Raw genomic sequence first — 20,628 nt, forward strand, 5'->3', positions numbered from 1 at the left:
TTCTGGGTTCGTGTTAACAAGGCTGTTATAAATATCTTGTGTAGCATATCGAACAAGGAAGTCTATAAACTTGAGCTTCATCGAAAGCTTCTAAAAATAATGTGTAAATTTGAAACCAACAGTTATGTATGTTTCCTTATATATATTGCGTACTTTTATTCGTTTGTAAAGTAGCTTTTTTGCAAGGCTGGTTTATTTCGCTTCATTTAATCAACATCTGGTCGTAGGAGAGCTTTCAATGTTATAATAATGAACTGCGCGATATTTGAGTTATTTTAATCTTGTTTATATAAAATATAATAAATATGATGGTTTAGTGTCTGGATGGAAGCCGTTTTACATACGTAGTACCTATTGTAAACTGATTTATTCAACTTTACTTACCTTTATCAAATTAACCTTTTACAAATGGGTTGTTTCATATACTAGCTGTTTTTGAATACTACTAGTTGATACTAATGATTGCAAAAAGCGTATCATTGATTTTAACTGAAAAGTTTTAACAAATTAACATATGTTTTTATTTAATTTACAGAACCCAACCTCACACCATCAGAAGGAAGGTCCTTCGTCCAATTCAGGACATCTAGTGAAAGTCACCACTAGAAACGGACCTACTATATCAAAAACATCACTTAACACATACAGCCAGGTAATACATACTTTTTCTGAATTTCATATAGAATATCGTAAAAACTAATATTTTATCAGACAGTTTAAAACCAAGAAGTTGAAGTTGAAGTATTTTTTCAAAATTCGAGCCAATTTATTTCTTGAGATTGAACAATATAAAAAACTCCCACTTATTACACTAACTATTCCTTGATAACCATAACTAGTTCGTTAATAAAGTGTACGATTTTCTGATTTTACACCATTTCCACAGTGCATTTAACCGAGGATTTGTCAAACCAACTTCCATATACATATACCGTTTGAAGCAATATGTATTAATGACTTTTTTACATCCATCAACAAGAGCGGAAACTACTAGCCTCACTATCTAAACCTGACATCTAAAAAAACATTTACCTTATGAAGTACGTAACTTGTTTTGAAACAAGGCATATAATTTTTGTATAATCCAAATGTCTTGACTTGTTGACTTGAAAAGTTGACTTTTTCCAATTTAACAATGACTCTAGGTTATATTTATTAATAGCAATACATTATCTTGACTTGATATTAAAAACATATAATTTTCTTTTCCTATTGTTTTCAACAAAGAAAATGCCATTATACCTAAAATTTACACACATGTTATTTTGTCCTATGTGTAACGAGTTTCATATTCTTCTAATGCTTGTGTTCCAAGTAGCATATTTTTAGATAAAAGCGTTTTTTTAACTTGACACATCTCTTATTTTGCATTTTTTTCTGTTTTGCCATACATTTTCATAAAGCGCCAATTTTTTCTCCGTTCTTTTGCATTTAATTTAGTTCAGACTTTCATATTTAGACAGAAATTCCTTTGTTATGACGAAATAAAAAAAACCGCGATATAAATGCCTACAATTAAAAGTAATGTTTTTTAGAATTTAAACTTAATATTAAATTAAAGAAAATGAATATGTAGGACAGGCAATGAAGCAACAAACACTCGAGCTTGCTGGATATTTTATGCTCCCTGAACTGAATTAAGTAACATTGTTTTACTACATTTATCATAATTATTTTTTATATAGTTATAGTTCGTTTTTTTTCCATTTTCAAAACATTTTCCAACTAACATATTTCAAAAAATATGTTTCCAAAAGGCATTACATTTTTCCTTAGTTTCATGTTCATTTTTCAGCCTTTGCTTAACAAAGACCCGCTTTTATCATCAGACCACTATGGATCGCACTCTAGTTCATCATCATCCAGACATTTAAGCTCCAGCTATCGCAATGGGATTTCGAGAAGTGCGTTTTTTAGCTCAGAGGTAAGGGAGAAATCGCTTGATTTCACATTTTCTTCTACAAGTACTAACATGTTCAAGTTCATATACCAGATTCATGTTTTCTTTCGCAGAGGTAGACCTGTGTGAAACTCTTTGTGTATCACAACACATCAAAATAATAAAATATTAATAGATTTTAAAGTAAAATTTTATTGATGTAGGCCGTTAATCTCAACAAATATTAAAACGCATTATTGCAAGCAGAAGTTATGAAAAAATGATTCAAATTTGGGTTTTAACAGAGTAGTAATTTCTTGCAGTTACCGCACTTAGACCCCACAAAAGCTGCGTTCAAGCTGAACTTAAATCAGGGCTCCTCTGCTTCTACTCCAGGAACCCCCATGGTAGACACCCTGCCTACCATCAATAACAATCTCCATAAGGACCATGAGGTTACCAACAACAATAAAAAGGCGGGCTGGTTTCCTCTGACCCATACCGGTAGGTTTCCAACATTTCATTTGAATTAATTTTCTTATAATCCTGCATGATTTTTTAAGTAAGTAGTTTCATTAAGGAGACACGCTCCAAATATTAAAAATGTTTCATTTGGCAGAAGATGTGAACATTTTCTGATCAATTTCGCAGAAACTAAATTCACGAAGAAGAACGAAATTAAAGTTTAGAAGCAAATTAACATAAGAATTATGAAAGAGACAATCGACTAGAAGTCTCGGTAAACTGAATCTTGCTCATCATTACTATCTTAATAACGCCTTGTTGCACATATGGAAAACCGACAAAAATCAATAATCAGTATTTTTAAATTTCATTTTTTTTAAAGTACAGTTGATTTATTGATGTATGCTACATGGCATGCCATATTTGAATGTACTTATGTTGTTTCAGAGGCTCTCTCGCTTTATGGAAACAGGCTGACCGAGTACGAAAAGACTGAAATAGATAATTACTCAAAAATCTGGTACCTCGGACTCAACGCTCATAAAATAAATGGTGATAACTGGGGATCTCAAAACGGGGGATATGATGACGACAGTGGAAATTATAACAAAGTAAGTACTGAAATATTGTGTTTTGCATTCTATATTGGGTTTCTTTATCCATTTATCTTTGTCGTTATTTATGTAGTTTAATTGTGTATCGAATCGATTGCGCCCAGCAGACATACTTTATTAGAATCATGCATGCAGATAGAGGTTGACGACTGAAATAATTGTATCACTTAGTAGATATAATAAACGCTTTTCAGATGCTTGGGATTTAGTGTCTTTAAATCATCGTTTCTATTATCAATTTCTTGTTTATTCTTCACATTGTCTGTGTTTTCTTCACTCATTGATTTCACTTCTTCTATTGACTTCTCTATGTGGAAGTTTTGCAGGAGAACTTTGCCTATCGTATTTGATTTTTTTGGAAAAAAATTCAAACCTACAAAACGTTTTTTAACGTTAAAATTTACATAAGAATGTAACGGCGGAATTTTGGGTTTATCTTTCAGCTTTTCTAAAAGCCATCTAATTTGAATCTGCAACAGACTACTTCAGTTTTATAATCACGCTTAACTTGTAGCGATTGAAATAACTTTTCTTAAGAGGTTCGAGCTGCTAAACTTTTATTGAATAAAGCCACTTAATGGCACAATGCAGCAGATTGCACTCGGTGAATTGGTTCACTTAAACTTTTACATTAAGAAAAAATGCATACGCCTTACTTTGTTACTATTGAGAATAAAATGACTAAACTGATGGCTCGTGATCGTTCGATTTACTTGCCAGACTAACTGTGTGAAAATCGTTCAAATTTGCTTGGCTTTTTAATTTTTAAGTAAATATATTGTAAGTGCTATTTCAATATTAATTCAAGGAAGATTGAACGAATAGATTGGCTAATGGCTAATTAATTATGGGAGTTGAAGAGATTTTGTGTTATAGTATTTTATTAGTAACACCTTATAGTATGTTCATAACGTGTGTACACTGAGCAAATTTCGCAATCCAGTTTAATTGGTAATTTGTTTAAAAAATAATTGAGTTCGAACTAAAGTGATCAATGCCGTTATGGACGACATTTGCCTTTTTGCTAATATGTGCAGCGGTTTCATATAAGTGTTAACCAGTAGCCTCATTTTCTTTATTGATTGATGTTCTGTTTCAAACTCAATATTCACATTTTCTTAACGGAAGCGGAACTCTTTTTTGTGTGAATGTCTAGTTTTTGTTATTTTTGTGTGGAATATTTTAAAGTGATTATGGATTTCTGTTCTCCAGTATATATTGTGTTTGGCTCCCTGATTGTGTCAAGTTTTCAAGTACTTTTTATTAGTTACTGTTCCACAACTACGCTCTTCTGCATCATCATCTTCTTAAATTTGACTTGTGGATTCTACGTCTGTTTTCTTCGAGGTTTTTCAAATTCTTTTTTTAAGTGTGTCTGGGCTTCTTTGCAGAGTTTGTTGTTCCATCTTTGCTTTGAACCCATATTTAAGACACGGTTTTCTTATGGACATTACAGCAAATTTTTCATGTAAGCTATTAAAGAAAACAAATCGGAAACAAAGTTAAATTAATAACTCTTGATCATGATTAAAATTAATATATTTTTTCATTTATAGTGTTAGTATAATGTTTAATTTGTTCAGTGTCCTTCAATTTCTTTTTTACTTCTTTCGTTACATTCTACTTGCAATTAAATCGCTAAATTGAAAAGTGTAATTAAAATGCTTATTGCAACCTTGCCTACTATAATGATTTGATAATATTAAATAAAAATCTTTGATAAATCAGAGGTAATTTTCTTTGGTAGACGCTACTGGAAAACTTTAAACTATTTTTGGTTTACATTTTCGATATTCATTTACTTTTTGGGCTTCAAGTTCTTTCTCACGCCTTTTATGTTCATCTATAGGACTTGTATTAAACCGCTCCACTAAAAATGCCATTTAATTGCTTTATAATAATTTGATAACATGAAATAAAACATTTGATAAATCAGAGGTGATTTTAATTTTCAACTATTTTTGTTTCACATTTTCAATTTTTATTTGCGTATTTCATTATTACTTCAAGTAACTGGTAACAAACCGCTAAAGTTAATAATGTAATTAAAATGTCTATACTAATAAAACAACTAAGTAAACCTGAGGTATTTTTCTTTTGCCGATGCTGATTTTTTGTTTTGCCGTTTAATTTTTATGAATATATTAAGGAACATAGATTTCAAACTACTTTAGATTTTATTAAAATACTACTGTTTTACAAAAATTTTCCACATCTAGAAATTACAGCAAATACGTTTCTCATAAGAAAAGCAAAATTTTTGCGAAAATGAACCCGGCAATTATTGGTAATTAAAAACGGTCCGTGCATTACATTTTTTCCCACTAATTCGTGTAGTTGAAAATTTTCTCTCTTACAAAATGTGTATTTAATACTTTTTCTTTGGCTTTTTGGTTCGGAAAATGTTGTTCTAAATTAATTTTAATATTTGCATAATATCCTGCATAAAAGAATATGAAATTCGAAAACAAAATCGCACATTTTATTTACTTTAAATAACAGTAAGAACGCAATTAAGCAATCGAAACAAATAAACAATGATAAAGTTTTTGGTATATTTAAGTTTTAAATTTGAAATTAAAAACCTGAAAGTACAAATATTGTAGCCGACTGATGCGATATTTTCTTCTTAATTTTCCTATACACTTAATCACTTCATAATGTGCGTTTGTAATTAGTAAAATCTTGAGCAAGTTTGCTTTCACTCCGAGCAAATTGAAGCAAAAAAGTGAAAAGCAGAGTTCTGCGTTACTCATATCTGCTGCATACTTCCTTAATTCATTGTAGCTTAGGGCTGATAAACGTTCTTTGGGAGGTGCTCTCATTGCTCAGTGCTTCAAACAGCTGTAAAATATTTTCTGTCCAGAATCTGATATGTATTTTTTATTTCAAGTTAGATTTGTGATGTGTTTTTAAAATTGAATGTGAATATATTTTTTTGTAAAGAAAAAAATATTGACTAATTTGGTAACATCAAATTAATGCGTACATATTGTGGCATCTGAGTAATCTTAAGAAGCACATTTTTTAATTGAAATAAAGCACAACAGGCTAACAAAAAAGCCTTTTCAGATTTTGCACTATGAGCATAAAAGGGCAGAACGACGAATTAGTTTCTAGTCTTTCTTATAGCATTCATAATTCTGTCCTGTTTTGGTAGCCCTTATGGAACTTGACCCAAGCTGAATTCATTCAAAAACTTTCGAGAAATAAAATATGCTTTTTGTAAACCGATCAGTTTATGAAAATCGACCTCGTATTGAACTTGTTCTGATAGAATGGAAGGAAGAGGTAATTTTTAATTCCCAAGCCCTGACGAACCTAACCGTAACCAACTTGATTTCGATACGGATCAATAGGCAATTTCCTGATGATGTTAAAGTTAATTGTATGGCCACTACAAGTAACTGCGTCAAACTACAGCTACAGACACCTTATTAGACTAGTAGTTGATCAACGGAAAAATTCGGAATAGTGTTATTTGCTGATTCTGGTCGGTTTTCTTCCTACATCCGTATATAGTAGTAAACCGGTGAATATGTGAGCTCGTGATTAGAGCAGCGCTTGTTGAATGTTTGTGAGAATACCGCTGTGATATTCCGCAATTTAATATGACCATATTTTACTCACGGTTAAGACATTGGAGTAATCGATACACGTATGGCCGCTCTGTTTTAGATTTGTTCTAATGTAGCCGACAGGTAAGACGTGTATAGAACGTAGACGAAGTAAAGAGATTTTGTATTCAGTTGATTTGGTACCTTTGCGCATTTTTGTAACTGAAGTTTTTGAATTTGCCAATTTTCGCCTGCCGGTTTTGCGTTAGGGTTTATTGAGTTTGCACATTTTATATTTGCGTCTTTTATTCAGCTATATACCTTTCTAACTATCCTTTTTTCATTTATTTAATTACTATTTTTTTGCTACATCGTGGTCTATTACCGGTTATCTTCATTCCTACTTTCTTCTAATCATATTGTGTTAATATATTTTTCAAATTTTTTAATGATTATCGATCTGAGGTAATTTTACGAACATTGGAATATATTTGCACATCATTCATTCTAACTCTTTACGGTATTTCTTCTTTAGGGTGTTTAATACTACTAATTAAGAAAAATATATTCAATGGCTATTTTGGTTTACATTCGTTTTGCGCATCCCGCATTACTTTAGTAGGATTCACTATACGCCCATTCTTCATCTGTTGTACATTTACTATTGGTTTTCTACCCTCGGTTTATTCAGGTTTTTAAAAATTATTTTGCTAATGTTTTTATTAATTCTGGGTAGGTCATCTATTTTCTTCTGTAAGTAGATTGCATGTAATTGAAAGCAAATGTTAATAAATTTGGTGTTTTCGCTTCTAGCCGAAGTTATTGTGCGTGAGGAACGAGTCAATATATTCGCTTTTGGTCGCTCCCTTTTGTTTCATATTTCCGGAGATCTTATTTTAAGGCAAAAACTTTAAACCTGCTAAAGATAGTTGAAGCTGGTAGTTTGCTCTTCTGTGAAAATTGTTTGTTTACTTTGTCACATGGAAATCCGGTCTATTAATTAATTTTTCTTTAAACGCTCCTTTCCTAATAGTCTCCAGTTTGTCGTTTAGTTTATCAATGTAGGGATACAATTCATTATTTTTTCTTTAATTAATTAATTAGTGTCAAAAGAATTGCTGTTTTTAAGTCTAAAAAGCTTATACTCTCTAATATTTCGACGTCAGTTGATGTGTTTTTAGAGTCTTAAAGCCTCGATTTATATTTTTCGGCTTTGGCATTGCAAGTGATCCTATAATTTGCTTTAGGCATTTGTATATTTTATTTTCATATTAATTTTTAGTTACACAGATTGAGTTTTTAAATAATCTCAAGACCCGTTTAATCAAATGTTTATGGCGAACATAGTGGATACAAAAAATATGAAAATCCTTAGTCAATGTACTTTAAATTTCAATTAATTTCACCAAATTGTTCTGCAATGAAATGTTTGTAAATTTCTTACAAATTCACCGTTCATGAGGTTTTGTTTGATATGTCATGCTGCGAATATGTTTTCTGTTAGCTATTTTTTGTATAATTTTTTATTTAATTTTTTTAGTGTAGCTTTGTTGGTTTTGCAGAAGTTGTTTCTGATTGAAATTTCGTTGCGTTATTTATGGTCTTCCTAACTTTTTATATTGTTGAAGATGAAGACGTCGATTTGTTCGACTGTGTATTAATTGATGTTTAACAGAGAAGTTTTATTTTGTACTTTAGTTCTTTGCTATTTTTTTCCTGAAGTTGAAATTGATTAAATTGAAATAAAGTCTGGATTATTCCTGATTTTCACATCCATTCTATTGCGTATTTCATTCTTTCATTTATTTCCATATCGCTTAGTCGAAATTAAGACATGCGGACATGATGTTTGTATTTGGTTTATAATTTACTTGTTTTATGAAAGATAATGTTTGAATATTTTATATAATTATTGCATTTACTTAAACATGCTGTTATTCTCTGAAAATAATAGTTGAAATATGTATATTGATTCTTATGTTCTTATGCGTAAAGATAAAATTCATTCAGGGAACTCGATACATGTGGGTTATACAGAGTGTCTGGAAATAAATGCGCAATGTTTTTTAACCAACTTGTGGTGTGCTTTAATGTTTTAAATATTAGTCGCTCTTTAAAACTCATCCTCAATTTTGAAAGTTTATAGTCTCTTGAAAATGTTTCTTTAAACGCAATATTTTCCCTCGTATAAATGCATTTTTTGATATTTTGTTTCATAGACGGGTATTTTTTGGATCGAATTTCAAATTGCTGATACTCCGAAAGAGGGAACCATTTGACAAAAATTATCAAAATGCACTTCCCATCTAATCTCCAAACTCCACTCAAATTATTTTGGAATTCACATCATTAACACATACGCTCTTGACCAGTTTGTTGGTTTTTAACTCTTTTACTTATTAACTATTTAAATTGCCAAATATTCGAAAGCTTTCTGAGTTACAGCGATTTAAATTCTCTTCATGGAAAAATTATTATTAAGAGATTTTTTCGTTGCCTTTCAGGTGTTGCACGATCACATTGCTTACCGTTACGAAATCTTGGAAGTGATTGGTAAAGGCAGTTTCGGGCAGGTAATTCGAGCTTTGGACCATATGACCCATAAATACGTGGCGATCAAAATAATCCGGAACAAGAGGCGATTCTATCATCAGGCGCTCGTAGAAGTGCGAATTCTGGACCATTTGCGAAAGAAGGACAAGAACAGCGGCCACAATGTGATCCACATGCTCGAGCACTTTTATTTCCGGAATCATTTGTGTATCACTTTCGAGTTACTTAGGTAAGTGCTGAAGATCTTTTTGAAGAGTGAATTTCATAAAAAAACTTCTTAGGGTGTTTAAAAGTAATTATTGAAGTAACTTCATTATGCTTCCTAATCACTGCAACGATATACTTCTTAACGCAACTTTAGTTTTCTTTTAGTTTAGCGCTGGGGAGTTCTGATCTTACTATTTATTACTTGTTACTTGGAAATTAATTTTGTGAAAGAACCATTTTTATTTTTCTATGGTCTATTTAGCTGCAAACTCCAATCTGACTGTAAATCCCATGATAAATTCCAGTTTCCGACAGAATGCATAAAAATCTGCTTCAAACAAACAACTTGAAAACATGGACTCATATTTTTTATAAAAGCAATCTAAAGGGGCCACTTTAGGATACGATTCCACCGAATTCGTTACGTAGTTGCTTGCTTTGTTGTGTCACGCAACTTTTAATCCGACTTATATCGAAAACGGAAGATAAGATATTTTAACGTAATTAAAAATATTTTTTTGCATAAATCATTGGGAATTTGCAATTGTTTTTTATTAATAAGAAGCTTAATAAGATGAAGGTCTTAAAGCTACCGTTTGGAATCGTGTATTTTTATTTTTCAATATTAGAAGCAAGTTTACTTTTAGTTAATCTGACAATATAATTAATACAGCGAAATATTTACACGATGTAAAACTAGTTATCTGAATGTTTGTTATTTAGGCAATCTAAATGTATTCCCGGTCTTTTTTTCAACATAATATTAATTTTGCAAAGCATATACGGAGTTAAAAACCAGATTTTTAAATTAAAGTGGGATTCAGACACATTGTTATTAAAAAAATTGTACTTTAAACGCAACAAACATGCCTGGAGGAGAAAACAAGGCAACAAAAGTGGAAAGATTGTTAAAAATAAAATGTCACAAAATAAATTTTTCCTTCATTAATTTTATTTTTATTATTCAACTGTTTTATTTAAAACTCAAAGTTTTATTTAAAAAATACAACATTAATAAATGTCGATTATTTGGAACACATTGTCTATGAAAGATGAACTATTTAGACGTAATTATGTATTTTTTTGCATAAATCATTGACAATTTTATATTAAAAAACTAAGAGTTTTATTCAGGTCTTAAAGCTACCGTTTTTAATAATATTTATGCTGCATACCACTTGCAATTACCGCCGAGATACGTAAAGACCCTTAATAAAGTCGAATTATTTTATATTAAGCAACCGGAATTTTTCACTAAAGTAAGCTTTTCATACTCCGACCAAGTGTTTATTAGTTGTAAAACATATTCTTTTGCGTCTTGTATAAATCCTGTGTGTCATAAATCACGCCCCTAAAACTTCAGGTGCTTCTTTCTTTTATTTTTAAATTATGTACCTATTTATATCATGCTTGTGTACGATTTTGTTAATATATATTATTAAAATTTGATACAATTTGCTTCAATAATTTCAAAGCAATAATTCAAGGGATATTATTATAAATTTATCAAGATTTCCCTTAATAAAAAGTTTGCTATGATTATTGTGACAATTTATTTTCAATTACTTAGTTAATGGGCAAATGTTTAATAATGTAAAATAATTTTTAACAAAGTTATCAAAACGAACATACTTGGAATTAGAAATCAGTTTTATGTTTTTAAAGGCATTTTGTTAATGTTAATACGAAAAAATGTGTTTTAAATTCAACAAACGGATGTTAAGAAAAAAAATGAACAAAAGTAAATAACAAAATTAATCAATATTGATGTACATTTTCCTGATTTTTTCAAAGATAACATCCTGAAAGAAATCATTGCAGCCGAAAAAACCGCTCAGCATTCTTACAAAATGGGAACTTTTATTTAATAAGACACTGTGTTTTTTTTTGAATACAGATTTTTGTTTTGTTGTGAAATCTAAATTTGAACGTGCATAATTTAATACATATACATATAATATGATAATAAGAAAAGACCTTGCATAATAAGAAAATTAAGAAGAAATAACTTTAGTTACACCTTTTTAGATAAACCCAGAAATAAGTTTAATCACGGGCTGTGCGTACTTGGTTTTTAATTAAAAACGAGAATATTTGAAAAAACAATGAACGAATTTGAAAAAAAATAGAAAAAATTGTGATACAATGAGTTAATTAACAGAATAATTGAACCCCAACGAAACCGAACTTTAAACCGACCAATAAATTTCCATGAAGGAACAGCTAAATTAGCAAGCGAATGATACTTCGAGTATACAAATATGTCGCAATTAAATAATTTAGAAGAATAACCACCCGTGCACAAGATAAATTTGCCCAATTCCCCAATCAAGTGTTCAACTTCTTCAAGAGAATCGCTTCTTGATGTCAGCCACTTTAGTGGTGAAATGTTGAGAAAGGAAGAAAAAAAGTCGTTTACAATGTTATGAGTACTAATGTACTCGAAATTATTCCTACATATGCAGGTTTACAATACAATAACATTGTATTTTTCGAAACTTGAAAGCTACAATAACCAACTGACCGGATGGGTAGAACATGCGAAGAATGCGTAACATTCAAAAGTTGTCTAAAATATATGCAAAAACAGGGCTGGATTAACAATGAAGAACTTTATCCATCAAAGATTCAAAGAATGTATCATGCCAAATGCCTAAACAAAACGTATTAAACATTCATCCCAACTGATGTTTATTGATTCTTTAAAAATGAGGAAGTCCAAAATTGTTTGAGGCTTGAGGCCTCAGGCGGACATTGGTCTCAATCCGCCCCTGGCCAAGCAAATTCTTCTTACGAAGGGTTTCTGTTTTTTATTAAAGCTAGTTTAGAATTGTTTATTTTTTATTAAAGCGTTGTTGAATCAACAGGACTATCTTTAAAATGTTTTTTATTTCCGTTTACTCCTGAAACATTTTTGAAAATCGATCTAGCTGTTTATTGAATCTCAATATGTAGATACTTCAAGTCTTTATTGTTTATTTATATTATTTAAAATAAAATCAAATCCTATTTGTTGAATGAGAATGAACTACCTACTCAAATGAAGTCATGTTACCTAGTAAAAAAACGTGGTTTATACGAAAATAAAATCATCATCAGTCTACGACATCAAGAGTTTATCAACGAACATGGAAAGGGACAGTCAGAATCGAAACCGATAATCAACAAACAGAATGGATGATCTCACAAAAGCCGCCTGTCATCTGCAAACATTAAACAGATTAGTCTGACCTAAATTCGCTAAATCTGACCCAAAATCTAAAATGCGTACGTATTTACATAATAAAAGTTCGGCTGTTAAGTTGGACAGGAACGCGTCGTAACGCTGCTCAAATAATAACAAATCTATAAAGTAGGTTAAATATTGCTTTTCAAAGTGTTTCTCTCTTTACCTACGATGTAAGCAATTCGATTACATGAACAGTTCGATAAAATATTGCAAGAATATGAGAAACTGTGTTTTATTTAAATATATTTTTTATAATATTTGCAAAACGCAATTTTTATGCCACAGGGTTTTTATGAAGTGCAATATATTTAAAGCGCATATTTTTAATTTGGTTTTCGACGATATAATTGAAACAAATTTTAAAAGAATCGAAAATATATTAAAAATAGAAATAGAAATTGAAATAGAAAAACAGGTTTTTTACGAATAATGATGATTTAGAAGGAAATTGGGGCCAATTCTCGTATGGAATTATACAACCAAAATTACAATTAGGCACCTTATTATCTAATATTATCTTTCGTTTTTTCAATCTCAGTTTTCACTTACTAGGACTTTCTAGCATTTTGAAGCATTACTATTACCACATTTTTTGCTCATCTTTTTACAGTATTTATTTATTTGCTTCTTAAAAATGTCAACGTCTTTACCTAGCTTTGGCGGCCCAGATATTGTATCCCCCAGATCATTTTATGGTTATTTCGATCCAGAAGATTACAGTTTTGTCGTTGTTAAATTATCACATTTAATTTACGACACACGTATTAGTTGGTTTGATAAGCTGATCCGGTCGCACGCGTTTAATTTCTCGAAAAATTAAACAATCAAATGTTTTGGAATTTAAAACGAAAATGTTAAAAGTGTAACATTTAAAGATTACAGTTTTAGAGTTTTTTTTACAACATGAAACATTTCTTAGAACTTATTCTTCTTTCTTTCTTCAAACTTAGAAAATTAAATGCTGTATAACTGATTTTGATTTTACATAAAGAGTACCTACTCTATGAGAATTGGTAAAGCCATTATCTACTTTATTTAAAATATCAAGAAATAAAAAGATTATTTACTTAAAAAATATCGGAACCAGTTCCAAAAAGGGAATCCGAATCTGTTTGAACAAATAACGAGAGTTTATTTTATTAATCTTAATTCCAGTTTCGGACTGAGCTAACACCGAGTTGATGAGGACTACAAATCCCAAGCCGGTTTTGAGCTTGCTTCTTATTATTTGTTCACAAAGTGTTGAAATTTTCACGGTTTTTGTCGGTACCAAATGTTTACTTGATATAATGCGACGTTATAAATGTTTCACATTAGGCACTTCCAGTACAATATTCTTCGATCTTTTCTTGAAATTAGATTCAAAGCCGTACCTTCACTTTTCTTGCGTACTAATTTTAATATTTTGTAACAGCGAAATGCAAATTATTGTAAAACTTATGTTTGACGCTCTAAAGGCCGACAAAACGGTAAAAATGTTTTTTAAACAAACGTTTAACGTTAAAAATCAGTACTAACAGGGGAAAAGCTCCTGTGTTCATTGCTTCAAATGCCAAAGCTGTTTTAAATACTCCAATCCTGAAGATTTCGAAAATAGAGAGTTTTAGATAACAATATAATTTTTACTTGTTTGTAAAGTGCTGAGCTCTTTCATGGGTTATGTAAGTACCAAATGTTTGCTTAATATAACTTTTAGTATTTCATACATTTCTAGAAGATTTTTCAGAACAGTATTCTGCGTTTTTTCACTGTGATTACATTCAAAGCCGTTTTTTTACGTTTCAAGTTTAAGTAATTTTAATCTTTTGCGAAACCAAAATGAACAACTAACTGTGAAGTTAGTGTTTAGTGCTTAAAAGGCAAAAAAGTAAACATTAACAAACGTTTATTTTCCGGTAAAACGCCAGTGCTACCAGAGGAATTCCCAGAAAAGGAATTTGAAGTCATCTACAGCTGGTCTGTTGATTATTTTAAATGCCAATACCGGTTTTAAATATTTTAATCCCTGAAAGTTTTAAAACTAGCCTCATTTTCGCACTTCTGCCAAATACATTTTCAGGCGTTTGTATGTAACTAATTTTATAATCGGGTAGTGCACATTTTGCAAACCATCGTCCAACTTTCAATAATGTAATTGGCAAGGCAACTTGCTAAATTGCCCAAAAATTTTAGGTTTCTCTCATAAAAACATGCTCAATGACCTTTAGAAAAATGTGTAATAGATAATGGATTATATTGTAGATCCCAAAACAAATGATTTTTCGTAAAGGAACTGATGTTTTGCTATTTCAAAAAATGTGTATTCGTTCTGATTGTCTGAAATCACGAACTATTCAGAGCATGTTTCCAATGCATGCCGTAGCTGTGATCATGATTCACATGTGTGAAACATCGGTTTTGCTTCAAAGTTTATTATAAAATAAAAGTTTCAACACGTTAATAAATCGAAAGAATAAAAGTATTCGCGCGATTTGAATTATTTACTATTTAAAACTAGACAGCTAATGAAATTAAAAAAGCTATTTGTAAATGTCTAATTGTTTAATTATTCTTCTCTCTGTTTTGCTTCGAGGTTTATTTTACTATTTGAGGGGAAATAAAGTTAAATAACAGGAAAACTGAGTGCAAGCTAGACTTGATTTGATAACTAATTAGAAGATGTATTTGAGAATTTGTTTCCAAAAAAATGCTAAAATGTTGCCTCACATTTAAGTATTTTTAAAACGACTGACTGAAACTCTGACTGACTAAAAGTGCTCTTGTTTCTCAATGAGTAAAAACATGAATAAATTCTTGTTCTTTATTGAAAAATATCAACCCTCTTTATCAATTCGTAATAAAAAAACGCCAGGAAATTTTGCGTTCCTAAAAAGGTTTACAAACACAGGAATTGATTTGATATTTTTTACTGTAATATTGTTTTTCATTGGACACCATAAAAGAAAATTTATGTCATTACGGAAAAGATAAACAGCGCAAATTGAAGATAATGTGAAAATGATCAGTCAATGTAATATCAAAAGAATTCTTCAAAACCCGTCCGAAATAGCGCGATGATTACCGTTAAAAACAAGTCACGTACTTATATTGTGTAAAACAGGATGTCTGTTTTAATAGTCTTCGCGTGAAGCATGTTGTTAACAATAACAATTTCCACAAACGATAACGTACTTTTTATCTGGAATACAAATAAATTGTGATAAGTAATAATGTATCAGCATGAATTTCCTGCAATAAAATAATAAACAACTAAACATTGTTTAGAAAATCCGAACAACTTTTGCAACGGAAAGACCAATTAATCTGATTTGAACAAAAATGGGATTTTGGTTTTTTCTGTCATAGAAAAACGAGACAAATTCATAAGTTAGTATCCAACCAATGAGATATTACAGAAAACTAAACATTTTTTATCAAACAAGTTTAAAAAAATAAAATTTTTAGGGTCGAATTACAACACATTTGTTTGGTTTCTTTCTCGAATAAATTTCTTTCCTTTGCTCTAAATATTATTTTTGAAATAGCAGAAACTTGTGTTCTTCAGTTTTTAGGTAGCAAATATCCGCGCCTGAATGTATCTTCAATTTATATCGATATAGATTTGTTGTTTTTTTTTTGGAAGAGCCAGAACTTGGGCCATAGTAAGACTCTACAGAATTCAACATTTTCTAGAGTGTATGCGTTTATAAATTAATTATTTGGGTTAGAGATAAACTCACAGTATTAGAGTAGAAAATACAATATTCTTCTGATTAACTCTTGATTGCTATTAGCGATTTTATTCCTGTTTGAAGCCTTTTCTAGTCGAATTATTATTAAGTCAGCAAGTGGTTTTGGAAAAACATTAGTCCAGCAGATCAAGTTTCTGCAGGGTGGAAAATAAAACAATGCAAAATTTCTGAAAATTTGGCATGCTACCAATTTGAAAAAATATATTTGTTTGGGTTTCAAGATAAATCGCATGAGCTCTTAGCTCAATGCGAATTTTATTTCTTTTCTTACCTCTTTTACCCACAGCTCAAAAAATCAACTTTCAGTTCAGAAATCCATAAACGAAGGTTTTTGTGCAACTGAGAGCATGTCAAACTTTCAGCAAGTTTACATTATTTTATTTTCCACCCTATAGGAAATTTAATTAAAGCGATATTTTTTTTCAAAAAGACTTATTGACAGAAAATCAACTGGACTGGATAACTCTAACATAAATCAAATCGCCCACAGCTTTATCCAGTTCCAAAATTAGGGCAAATTTGGGTCTGTAACATTTCGTTGGGCACATGAAATAATCCCGAATTTGGCTTTCCTTCGTCAAGAGAACCGCATTTGTAACAACTTTAAATTCCATTAATTACTCCGCAAAAGAAGGTCTATAATTTCGAGGGACTTAAAGAAACTGCAAATAACTTCAATTATTTAATATTTTCCAGTTTCCAATGCTGAAAACCGTTTTTTCATAAAATGAAATTTCCTAGTCAGGCAAAATCTCCTCAACCAAAGAATAGAACTGATCGAAAGGACAAAAATGTGAACATCCAGGAATCGACAAAGCATGTGGGCTGCCCTTGCGGTAATCCACGTAGAAAAGCTGGAATTCAAGCATATTTACTTGGACAAAATATGTGGTAAAATAGCAAACCTTAAGTCCATATACGCCATCAATTTCGTGAAGCTCAAGTAACACTGCCGCTCCATAAGGAGGACTTTCAGGCAATGCGAAAGCATCTAAAGACAGCAAGAGGCAGCCTACATTAAAGTCGTGGGCAGAATACAGAAACATTTTTCTGGAGGATGGGGAAATGGTTCCATTGATAAAGGCCTCACTGTCTGTGAGAATCTTCTGAATAAAAGGTCCTTAAAAAAAGATTATCTGCCCAAAGAAATGATGATATTCAGTTTGCCTACCGGAGACGACCTTCCGACGTTCGGTAGTATTAGTAACTATATAGTAGTAGTCCACCACAAAAGATTTTATAGGCTCTGGAAAGACCTCGTGTTCCCATTCTTTCTGAGGGAACCCCAGTTGTATCTGCCAATAAATGTTTCATCAATTTTGTGTCCACTTGTTCAAGATAGTTTATAGTAAAATACCAGCACTTTTATCCCATCAGTAGTCAGGAATGCTGCATAGTAATCATCCGCTGCGATGCCGGTATTCTCGCTCAGAATCTCCATCATTTCCCCATACCGGGATGCTAAATATTCGCTAGTTTCCGAATTATCAAAATATCCCGCTAAAGTACTATTTCCCACAGCTGTTGATAGTACCTGCATTCAAAATTAATAGGACTGAACAAGGTCCAGATATAAATTAAGCTCACAGTATCCTCTGAAGATGAGTAGTAGTTGTAAGGAATTGGCTGCCAAGGCAAGTCGTCGTTCCATACATTTGAGCCTCTAGGCGGCCATAAACCAGCCAAAACCAACAATGCCGACATTTTAGTTCGGTTGTAATCCGTTGTTCGAACATCAAGCAAATTGCTGTTCCAGGTGTCGCCAAGAAATTCATCATATCGATCTCTTAGCAATACTCCTAAATTATATTCAGTCCGTTTGCCTGCCTAAAATCCCTATAGTCAAACTATGTTTTCCTAATCTTAGGAGTTTGAAGCATTTACATTAGTTAACTGACCAAAACCTTCTGGGTAGAAGCTTTCGTTAGCGAAAGGGCTTCCTTCCCAAAGGGTAGCTTGATCTGGATTCCGGTTTCCATGTCGAAATAACTAAAAGTGAAGCATTTTATTTATCACTGCTTATTTCATTCACCAAAAACTCCAATTTTTCGAAAATTTTACTGAAAGCAAACAGTTATAAGCTAAAATTATTAAATATGTATATTGACGTGGTTGGAAAGCGTCTAGCACTCGCTTTGATTCAGTGATTACACAATTTACACGTTTATATTTAAAAACCGGTACTTCCTAGAATATCACCTTTTGAACGAATTAAGTTAAGAATAAATTGTACATTATTTTTTCACACTCTATACACATTCATTTATATTTATTTTGATAAAACTGCATATATTTTTTCTAGTTCTCCCACCATGTTTATTTCCTAGTTTTTTCAAAAAATAGGAAAATAAACTAACTGAGATTTAAATAAATAAATGTATAACTGTGAAACAGATTATACTATTGTGTGAACATTTTAGTACGATTTCAAAGAGAAGCAATATACACCAATTATTTTGACGGGCAATTACGAAAAAGCTTCTAAAAACATTGTGAATTAAATATAACAAGCTAAATATAGCACAAGAATATTTTTAAATAAAATAATTTTGTAAAACTAGTTAAAAACGAATCATTGCACTTTCTCATAACGGTTTTGCTCCGACATTGATAGAGCGAAAAGATAATATATTTAGAAATTAAAAAAATCATTATTAAATTGAAGACTTTTAATTGCTAACTTTTTCCTGATTTAACCAACAGTTTATCATTTACTGTTTCCGATATTCACATATTGTTTTTTTCGTTTACATACAACATTAAAAAAACCTTATTTCCTTGAAAAACTGCAAAATAAATATGGTTTGAGAACTAGACAAACATATACGTATATAACCAAATAAATTGAATGAATGTGTATGGAGTGAGAAAAATTTAAGTTTTTATTTAGACTTTTTACACTTCCAGCACTATAATTTCTATATTCTCTTTGTTAAATATATAAAGTTATATTTAAGTGTGTCGAAATAGTTTTGAGGAAGTATTGAGCGAGTAAAGTGTCTGAGTTAGTTTCCCATAAAGCCTGTAAAATTTTATAAAAGTAGATTTAAATTTGATTTGAGGGAAGTAATTTTTAATATAAAACTTGAATTTTATGTATTTTGTATACAAGATAAGTTACAATTAGGTGTACAAATAATTACAGGCACACTTAAAGATATAAGATACACACGATAAAAATTATTATAATGATAAACGAACTAGTCTGAAAATCTTCATTACGAAAATACTGTCGAAGATTTATTGAAAAATTTGGAAGTTATTACTGAAACGAGTGGAGATATTGAAATAACATTTTGTATAGTTTTCCGATGTATAAACAATTATTTTAATCTTACCAATCGCGTTCAGACGGGCACGTGTATTTGTAAAAATTTACGCATATCTGCAAAGAAAAACGGGTACCCCTTAGGTACTTTTTAGGAATGTAGAGAAAATGTATGTTATTCTCCAATTTATTAAGAGTCAAAAATTGTTCTTTACATTTGTTTGTTCGACGCCCCGTTTTCTACTTTAAAAAATGTATTCTTTAAGTGTGCGTTTTATCAATTTATTTAAATCATTTTTTATTTAGTGTTTAACACATAAACATGAAACTGGAATAAACGGAACACCACAGTAAATGTTCACAATCCGTTAAAATTACATACTTATATCGGTTTTTGCAATGAATCTACACCTTGAATTTTCGTAACAAACCATTTTCCGGATTTGATGCATTTAGTAAAGAACAAAGAAGCGCAAAAAAATAGTTAACTAATATTTTATTGATGCCAGTTTTATCTTTCGTTAAATGTAGAAAATAAAAGTGAATTTCTCTCAACTTTAACTGTCGCATCATTATGCACGTGTGAAACATTCAAAGCAGCACTTAACATCAAACCGTAGACAAATTAATCATTAAAAAAAATATAAACTGGGTCAATATAGTTTCAAGGCTTAAACGCTAAGCCTCAATTTGAAAAATTGTTTTGGTTAGAAACACTTGAAAATTTTTCTTTTTAAATTAATGTGCACTTGCTGCTGATATTTTTGTAAATATTTTTCACTTACCACATGAACTAACTTAAGGGAATCGCTGTCTTCAGCCCTACAGGAACTGGTAGCCAAAAAAAACCAGACAAACATCAAGTATTGCATCTTGGATCGATCGCAAAATAAACTTGGGGAAATTATTTTTATAGTAATATATACACACTAGGTTTTTTTGTTCATTTATTAATTAATTATTGTATAGAATTGAGGCTTATGAGATTACGTCGTTGTTTATTTCTGATTAAAAGATGGTGGAGCATTTATTACATAATCGTTGGACAACAGTTTTATTAACTTCTTGTTTTTTAAATGCCTTTCACAGAAAATCCACAGAACCTGATAAAATAAATCCTTTTAT

General features: G+C 30.8%; 2 protein-coding genes across 5 annotated transcripts in view; one reads left to right on the forward strand and one right to left on the reverse strand.

The window, feature by feature from the left end:
* The window catches only part of LOC109543638 (dual specificity tyrosine-phosphorylation-regulated kinase 4), a 94,909-nt gene that overhangs the window by 63,867 nt on the left and 10,414 nt on the right, over nt 1–20,628 (forward strand). For 3 of the 4 annotated variants that reach the window (XM_048664540.1, XM_048664541.1, XM_019913451.2), the window contains exons 2-6: nt 536–652; nt 1,796–1,924; nt 2,203–2,383; nt 2,792–2,955; nt 9,020–9,297. In XM_048664540.1, the coding sequence (XP_048520497.1) occupies nt 536–652; nt 1,796–1,924; nt 2,203–2,383; nt 2,792–2,955; nt 9,020–9,297 (869 nt within the window). The remainder of the gene's footprint in view (nt 1–535; nt 653–1,795; nt 1,925–2,202; nt 2,384–2,791; nt 2,956–9,019; nt 9,298–20,628) is intronic. The other variant, XM_019913453.2, reaches the window with a different exon arrangement.
* On the reverse strand, nt 16,905–20,419 carry LOC109543639 (venom acid phosphatase Acph-1). The gene is made up of 7 exons (XM_019913454.2): nt 20,289–20,419; nt 18,120–18,224; nt 17,823–18,062; nt 17,593–17,769; nt 17,407–17,530; nt 17,141–17,355; nt 16,905–17,089 (listed from the first exon to the last, which is right to left on the reverse strand). The coding sequence occupies exons 1-7, from the start codon at nt 20,373–20,375 to the stop codon at nt 16,973–16,975; spliced, it is 1,065 nt and encodes a 354-aa protein (XP_019769013.1). The 5' UTR covers nt 20,376–20,419; the 3' UTR covers nt 16,905–16,972.

Source organism: Dendroctonus ponderosae, unplaced genomic scaffold, assembly GCF_020466585.1.
Source record: "Dendroctonus ponderosae isolate FM_Combo_2020 unplaced genomic scaffold, Dpon_F_20191213v2 Dpon_F_20191213_3, whole genome shotgun sequence".
Lineage (NCBI taxonomy): Eukaryota > Metazoa > Arthropoda > Insecta > Coleoptera > Curculionidae > Dendroctonus > Dendroctonus ponderosae.